This window comes from Camelus dromedarius, chromosome X, assembly GCF_036321535.1.
Source record: "Camelus dromedarius isolate mCamDro1 chromosome X, mCamDro1.pat, whole genome shotgun sequence".
NCBI lineage: Eukaryota > Metazoa > Chordata > Mammalia > Artiodactyla > Camelidae > Camelus > Camelus dromedarius.
The window spans coordinates 94,933,352-94,942,089 of record NC_087472.1 but is presented as its reverse complement, the minus strand read 5'-3'; the positions used below and the strand labels follow the sequence as shown (position 1 = coordinate 94,942,089).

Genomic DNA, 8,738 nt, shown 5'->3' with positions numbered 1-8,738 from the left:
AATTATAGTTGACCAATTATATTGATTTATTTTTTCATGTGAAAGCCTCCTTTCATTCCTAAGAAAAACTTATTTCTGTCACATACGTATGTATACACATATACACACACACACATATACATATATTCAAAAGTCCTAACAGTATAATGGAGAGATTTATTCAACTCTCAAAAATTTCGAGCACTACACATAAAGCTCTACTACATTACCAGTGGGAAACAGCCCAAGTGGTACTCGGATATTATAGCTTTAAATAGATTTATCAGAAAAATAAATATTTAAAACATCCAAATGATTCAAGAGCTATAGAAACAATAGCACATTACAACCAAATAATTAGAAGCTGGAAAATAATGAAGATAAATGCAGAAATGATGAATTAGAAGAAAGTAGAGCCAACTAATGAAAGCCTGTTCTTTGAAAATATTTTTATAGCACTTTCTGTAGGTATTATCAATTTCATAAGGAAAAAGCAGAAATAAGTGAATAAGATAGTTCAATAAAATTCTACAAAATATACCCAGAAGAGATTTAAAGACTTTAATAGAACACTATAAGTATTTTTACCCTTACATCAGGATAACAAATGGTAGATAAAGAAAGAATTCTACCTAGAGAATGTTTTAGCTAATAAACACAAAGGAGTGTGAGAATGACCATGCTGCAGTCCTTCATGGATTAATGGCTGAGGGTGACAATCCTCAATGACTGGCAACATCACCATGAAGGAGATGACAGACATATGTATTTTCTAATGGAAGTGCACAGTGTCACCTTTGGAGTAGTGTTACCAATAAACGAACAAACCAATGAATAAAACTTTATCTTCAAGCTTCTCCCTATTACTATTGAGGATTGTTGATGTTGAGCACCGGGTATATTGGGTTAATTATTCTATTATCTGTACTGTTGTATGTTTGAGAATTTCAATGATAACATGATTTTATTGTAAATAGCATGCTTTTAAATTAAAAAATCCAACTGAAATGGAAGATTTTTTAGCAAAATACAAATGACTAAATAGGTCCATAAAGAAACAGAAAACTTAATCTAACAATACAAGCTAAAATTGCAGTTGAAACCCAAGGTACACTCAAAATGTTCCTGGAGCAGCCAAATTTGGAGGCTCCTTACACCAAATGAAGGAGAAATGAATCAAAATTTTATATGAACTTTTCCAAACCATACAAAGGATGGAAAATGACTCATCCACTCTAATAGGCTAGCTCTGCTTGATACAAAGACCAGGTAAGGATACCCTGAAAAAAGACACTTAAGCCAAGCTCACTCATATAGAGACAAATATCTTAAATAACTTCATGGCATATGCAATGTAGTGGTGAATTAATAAAGAAACAGTCTGTGTCAAAGAAATGCAAAAATAATATCACATTACAAAAAATGAATCAGAATTCACTATACTAACAGATAATAGAGAAAAATCGTTTGATCATATGCAGGGGTAAAGAAAACGCTTTGATAAAAATTCAACATAAATTCATGGTAACAGCTTTTTGCAAACTTGTAAGAATTGAATTTCCATATCATAAAATCATCAGCAAATATACATAAATGTGTCATTTTAGAAGCATTCCTAATAAAGTCTGCAAAAACACACAGAGGTATGGTACCACAAACCTGTATGGAATGTATAGCAGAACACAGACATGCACAAGACTAATAAAATAAATAACAAAACAGATAATGACAGTACCAACATAATCTTATAATTAAAATATCTAAAATAATAGGCAAACACAATAAAATACATAAGGAACATCAAAAAGCTAGTATATAGAAAATCACTATAGCTAAATCAGCAGCCTGGTCACACAAAATTGACAACTAATTAGACCACATAAAGGATAACCCCATTCACAACATCAACAATATCTAAAACGCACCTAAAACAAAATCTTACAGAACTGTACAAGATCTTTATGGTAGAGAAGAAAAGTCCCAAATAGAGATGTGTAACATGTTTATTCAAGAGAACAGAATATTATAAAGATGTCAATTCTCCTTAAATAACTTAGTTTTAGTACCTTACCTGTAGCTTCCAAGATGACAACCAAACTCGGGCTGCCCCAAATCAACCCTGGAAAACCTAAAGAAGGAATGAACAAAATGATTTCAACAATAACAGTAAAATAATCATGAAAAATCCCTGAGAGTACTAGGTCTGTACTGAACTAGTGCTTGTGTGAGGGCAGTTGAGGGCATGCCATGAAATTGAGACAGGTCTAGGGAAGACAGGGTCAGTTGGAGCAAAGGTTTTAAATTTTCATCCTTGTTTCTTCCACTGTGCCTTAGGCCAGTGAATTTCTACTCCTGGACTATGGGGTAATATCAGGACAGCACTAAAGTTTGGTTGGTTGAGGCAATATGAGTCCAGATGTTGTCTGAATAAAGACATAAAACGTCTTTTGTTGGTGAGGACTGGGCTTTTCTTTACGGTCATCTTAATAGGCTATAAGGCATGAAAGAAAATAGAATAATAAGGACACTTGAGATCTACTCTTTTAGCAAATTTCAAGCAAATAATATATTATTACAAACTGCAGCCAACATGCTCTACAGTAGGTTCCCAGAACTTCTTCATCTTATAACTGATCAATATCTTCCCAATTCTCTTAGCCTCAGCCTCAGCCTCTGGTAACCACGATGCTACTCTCTGTTGCTATGAGTTGAACCTTTTTTTTCAGACCACATATAAGTGAGATCATGTAATATTTGTCTTTCTGTGTCTAGCTTGTTTCACTTAGCATAATATCTTCCTAGGTTCATTCATGCCATTGAAAATTTAAGGAGTTTTCACCACACACACAAAAACGGTAACTAAGGGAAGTGATATGTTAAATAGTTTGTGGCAATCATTTCACAAAGTATGCATATATCAAAACATAACATTGTATTCTACATACAGAACTATTTTCATTAATCAGAATATAAAAAAAATTGAAAGAGAAGAGCAAGTATCACAGCAATTGCACATAATGACAAAACTTCATTCCAGAAACTTTGATTAAAGACACTTATATCAGTCAAGAGAGGACCAGAAAGAGGTGTAAGGCTAAGGAGCTCACCACTTTCTCCATGGGGTTCCTAAGGACCAGGATAGGGGAGAAGACTGAAGTTAGAAAAGGGAGGAATTTCAGGACTGCTAGAATTCAATGTAAGTTCCCTAAACCGAACACTGAAACCCACAGGATTCTCACCTCTTACAGCCATCTCTGGGAAGCCTCAAGCAGCAGTGGCCAGATGAGATGTACCTGCACTTCACACCAGGAGGCTCAGGGAGCTGATGTCTTTGATGTTGAGGCCTTGGCCTCGGGTCGGCAGATGGGAGGTAGACCAGCACCTGCTGGCAGTCAAGGGAAGACCCTGAGAGAGGACTGAGAGGAGCACCCACCAAAAAGAGGGGCCCAGAGAGCTCCCGACTGTCAGTCTTGAAGGCCCCAGACATGGCTGCTAGGCTCAGGCCCCAAACACTTCCTGCTGGGGTACCCGAGGGAAGTGAGAGGCACGGTCTGCGCCCAGCGGACTCAGCTCAGCAGAGGGAGAAGCCCCAGGACCCGCTGAGAGCCCACGGAAGGTGCACACGCTCCTCGACCCGCCGGCTCTCCCCCGGAACCCCGCCCCCATGGCCGCGCCCCTGCTGTCCTCCCAGAGGCCCGGATGTGCGCGACCGGAAGCCAAAGCGACGGCCCTGTCACCACACTCAGGGCCTGACGCCATTCCTGAGAGCTGCCGCCCAGGGTGAGCAGAGGGAGGAGCCCCGCGTCCTGTCAGGTGTCCAGGTGTGAGGTATCCTGAGTTACGAAGGCGGGGACACGCCCCCGACACCCCGGGTCCCTTTGCCCCCCAGAAGAGGCGGCCCGCCAGGCCGTGCCCTCCCGCCCCTGCTCTGGGCCCCGGAGGACCCCGCGTGGCTGTTAGGCCCAGAGTCCCCTCACTTCCCCGCGGGGTGCCGGGGAGGAGGCCTTGGTCCCAGGCTGGTGGAGCCCGGCTCAGCTCAGTAGAGGGGGAGCCCCAGGCCCTCCGGAGTGAAGGAGAGACCCTGCGGGAGCACCGAGGGGACCCCACACCCGGGAGCGGGGGCCGCAGACCGTGCTCCTGACAGCGGCCTGGGGGTCGGGGCAGGGCTGAGGGCTGAGGCCGGGCGCCCTCACCTCGTGCTCGTGCTCGGAGAGGCGGGAGGCGGGAGGCGGGAGGCGGGGCCTGGTCTGAGGGGCTGGCGGCCTGGCAGCACGGGGCGGGGGGTGTTTCTGGGCCTGGGGAGACTCAGGGTGAGTCCCGCAGGCCTGTGAGACCACCCTCCCCGTAACAAGGGCCCCTCGGATCCCTCCCCGACGCCAGCCACTTCCTGCCAGCCAAACACTGAGAAGTGAGGCTGCTGTCTGCGAGGGGAGGGGCTCGAGTGAGGCACGGTGTGGAGGGGCGAGCGTCAGCCACAGGGCCTCGACCTGTCTGCTGCAGGCTGCAGGCTGGGTCACACTCTGGCCGCTGGGGCTCCGCAGTCACCCTCCCTTCCCCCAGATGAGTCTCCAGGAGGTGCTGCCATTGGTGGGAGTGGACAGCCCTCAGGCCAGAGAGAGCAGCTCCAGGCTGCACCAGCGGTCCAGGGAGGACCCCCAGTGAGGACTAGGCCAGTCCCCCACCCTGAAGAGAAGGGACCAGAGAATGTGGCCTGTCCCTTCCTGTCAACCCTTAAAAGCCCAGGAAAGGACTGTCAGGCTGAGACTTCCATCACTTCCTCTCTCAAGTCTAAGGGAGGTTAGACCTCTGTTCTGAAGGGGCAGCCACCGGACAGCGGAAGGGAGGGTCGCGGGCCCTTCAGTGGTGGGCTGGGTGCTCCCCCTTGTCCTCCTCGTGGCTCACATGGGAGATGGTAGAGTCAGCTTGAGAGCAGCAGAGGGGAGGGGGTGGAGTCTTGCCAACAGTTGTCATCCGGACTCTGAATGTGACCGAGAGGAACTACCTCCCCTGCCAGCCCCCACTGTCACCCCAGTAAGGCCCAGGCAGGGCTGTCTGGCTGCGGCCCAAGCCTCAGTCTGACGTCGTCCACAGCGTCCTCAGGGCACAGGCTGACCAGCAGAACGCAGCCCTGCGGGTCCTGGAGCGGTGCCCTCAAGGACCCTGCAGAGGCGGCCTTGGTGAGAGCCAGGGAGGAATCTCCCTGCTGAGGGTGCTCAGGCATCTCCCTGTCCCTCCTCCAGGTGTCCTCCTCGCCTGCTTCCCTGCCCGCAGTCCTGCCTGCTGCTGTCCCTGACCTGTGTCATCATGCCTCGGGGGCGCAAGAGCAAGTGCCGTGCCCGCATAAAGCGCCACCAGGCCCGGTTGGAGACCCAGAATCTCCAGGGTGCACGGGCCACTGAAGCTGCCGCAGCAGAGGGGGAGACCCCCTCCTCGCCCTCTTCTGTTTCTCAGGGTTCTCCCCCGAGCTCCCCTGCCGCTGGCACTAGCCAGCAGCCTGAGGGAGCCGTGGCCCCCAGCTCTCCCGAGGCGGGGAGTGCGTGCTCGGGGTCTGAGCAAGGTGCCCAGAGCCAAGAGGAGAGGGCCAGCGCCTCCCAGGCAGCATACTCCGCTCAGAGCTCTCTCAGAGATCCTCTGACCAGGAAGGCGTGCAAGTTGGTGCAGTTCCTGCTGGAGAAGTACAAGACCAATGAGCCCATCACGCAGACAGCCCTGCTGAAGATCGTCAAAAAGAAGTACAAGGAGCACTTCCCCGAGATCCTCAGGAGAGTCTCTGAGCGCTTGGAGCTGGTCTTTGGCCTGGAGCTGAAGGAGGTCGACCCCAGCAGTCACTCCTATGCCCTGGTCTGCAAGCTGGGCCTCCCCAGCGACGAAAATCTGAGTGGTGATAGGGGGCTGCCCAAGTCTGGTCTGCTGATGACGCTCCTGGGCGTGATCTTCATGAAGGGCAACCGTGCCACTGAGGAGGAGGTCTGGGAGTTCCTCGGTGCGTTGGGGGTCCACCCTGGGAAGAGGCACTTGATCTTTGGGGAGCCCAGGAGGCTCATCACCAAAGATCTGGTGCAGCAGAAGTACCTCGAGTACCGCCAGGTGCCCGACAGCGATCCTCCCCGCTATGAGTTCCTGTGGGGCCCGAAGGCCCACGCTGAAACCACCAAGATGAAAGTGCTGGAGGTTCTGGCCAAGATCAATGGTGCGGTCCCCAGGGCCTTCCCCAAGCTGTATGAGGAGGCTCTGAAAGATGAGGAGGAGATAGCTGGGGTGACAGCTGCGGTCAGGGCTGCAGCGCGTGCCAAGGCCCGTGCATGTTCCAAGGCCAAGTCCTGCAGCTCCTCCCAGGTCTAGGGAAGCCGGGGCAGCTTGTTCACTTTGTGTTTAAGAGATCAGCCAAGCGTCTAAGTAGTGCATGGTAGTACGGGTCCAGGGGACAAAGTACAGACCTTAATTGTCTCCTGTTCTAAACTAGTAGCTTCTATATGTTATTTATTTATTTAGGTTAATTCAGATGTTTTTTCCTTGTAATAGATAGTTTATTTTGCTTCAGAATATGCACTCATGAGTGATATTGCACTCATATTTATTGTTGTTTAAAGAGTTTGAAAGTTACAGTTTTGCTATATGTAAAAGAAATTCACCAACCATCGGTTTTTTTTTTATGATCCAGAAGTAGATAATATGCCACTGCAATAGATATTTTCCTGGAAATGTGAGAGAAGACCACAGAAAATACTTAGAAACATAAAACAGAGAATAAATAGTTAACGTAAAAGATATTTAATTCATGGTTTGCCTTATTTCTTTTAAACTTTCTTTCTGTAAAAATAAATGATATTTTGACTTATATAGCTTATTTGAGAATGTTTGCTTCTTTTCTTCTAGTGCACTGTATATTCTCTGCTATCCACTGAGTTAAAAATAAACTCTGATGGGAGGGTGGTATTTTCAGGGTTCATAATAATCATATCATAACTGCCATTCCTTAAAGACCCTTTATATCTTAATCGGTATGCCACTGCTTTATATGTAGTACACACATTCCATATTCCTGCAGGGTAAGATTTAGCAGACCCCCTTTATAGATGAGTAACTTGCAAATATCTCAAGTTCACAAGACTGTTTTAAGTGACCTCAACAGGAGTAGACCCAGTCTGGATTAGTCTAGAATACACACTGCTCCAATTCTCCCAGCCTAAGCCAGATGTTATGTCTTTTCATTCATTTTTCTTCTCACCACTCCAAAATGTATCTCATGGGATCAAAGGGGCCCTGTTTCCAAAGCACTGTTTTGGAATGTAGTAATAGTAATGTTGAATAAGTAAATGGTACGAGTAAAAAAAATAATAATGATAGAGCTACAGTCATCAAGACAGCATGGTATTGGTACAAAAACAGACATATAGACCAATGGAACAGAATAGAGAGCCCAGAAATGAACCCACAAACTTTTGGTCAACTCGTCTTTGACAAAGGAGGCAAGAATATACATTGGAATAAAGACAGTCTCTTCAGCAAATGGTGTTGGGAAAACTGGACAGCAGCATGTAAAACAATGAAGCTAGAACACTCCCTTACACCATATACAAAAATCAACTCAAAATGGATTAAAGACTTAAACATAAGACAAGATACAATAAACCTCCTAGAGGAAAACATAGGCAAAACATTATCTGACATACATCTCAAAAATTTTCTCCTAGAAGAAATAAAAGCAAGAATAAACAAATGGGACCTAATGAAACTTACAAGCTTCTGCACAGCAAAGGAAACCAGAAGTAAAACAAGAAGACAACCTACGGAATGGGAGAAAATTTTTGCAAATGAAACCGACAAAGGCTTGATCTCCGGAATATATAAGCAGCTCATACGACTCAATAAGAAAAAAATAAACAACCCAATCCAAAAATGGGCAGAAGACCTAAACAAGCAATTCTCCAAGGAAGACATACAAATGATCAAAAGGCACATGAAAAAATGCTCAATATCACTAATTATCAGAGAAATGCAAATCAAAACTACAATGAGGTATCACCTCACACCAGTCAGAATGGCCGTCATTCAAAAATCCACAAATGACAAATGCTGGAGAGGCTGTGGAGAAAGGGGAACCCTCCTACACTGCTGGTGGGAATGCAGTTTGGTGCAGCCACTATGGAAAACAGTGTGGAGATTCCTCAAAAGACTAGGAATAGACTTACCATATGACCCAGGAATCCCACTCCTGGGCTTGTATCCAGAAGGAAATCTACTTCAGGATGACACCTGCACCCCAATGTTCATAGCAGCACTATTTACAATAGCCAAAACATGGAAACAGCCTAAATGTCCATCAACAGGTGACTGGATAAAGAAGAGGTGGTATATTTATACAATGGAATACTACTCAGCCATAAAAACCGACAACATAATGCCATTTGTAGCAACATGGATGCTCCTGGAAAATGTCATTCTAAGTGAAGTAAGCCAGAAAGAGAAAGAAAAATACCATATGAGATCACTCATATGTGGAATCTAAAAAAAACAAACAAACAAACAAACAAAAACAAAGCATAAATACAGGACAGAAATAGACTCATAGATAGAGAATACAGACTTGTGGTTGCCAGGGGTTGGAGAGTGGGAAGGGATAGCCTGGGATTTCAAAATTGTAGAATAGATAAACAAGATTATACTGTATAGCACAGGGAAATATACACAAAATGTTATGATAACTCACAGAGAAAAAAATGTGACAATGAGTGTGTATATGTCCATGAATGACTGAA

At 45.6% G+C, this 8,738-nt stretch overlaps 1 protein-coding gene across 3 annotated transcripts; it reads left to right on the top strand.

Annotated features, from left to right (window-relative positions):
* Nucleotides 1–3,703: 3,703 nt before the first annotated feature.
* On the top strand, nucleotides 3,704–6,359 carry LOC116151651 (melanoma-associated antigen B4-like). 3 transcript variants are annotated; one of them, XM_031447025.2, is made up of 2 exons: nucleotides 3,704–3,759; nucleotides 5,220–6,359. In XM_031447025.2, the coding sequence occupies exon 2, from the start codon at nucleotides 5,284–5,286 to the stop codon at nucleotides 6,319–6,321; it is 1,038 nt and encodes a 345-aa protein (XP_031302885.2). In that variant the 5' UTR covers nucleotides 3,704–3,759; nucleotides 5,220–5,283; the 3' UTR covers nucleotides 6,322–6,359. The 3 variants fall into 3 exon arrangements, with proteins under 3 accessions (XP_031302885.2, XP_064339044.1, XP_064339045.1); XM_064482974.1 differs by having other exon boundaries at nucleotides 3,747–3,800; XM_064482975.1 differs by lacking the exon at nucleotides 3,704–3,759 and adding an exon at nucleotides 3,773–3,807.
* The last annotated feature ends 2,379 nt before the right edge of the window (nucleotides 6,360–8,738 follow it).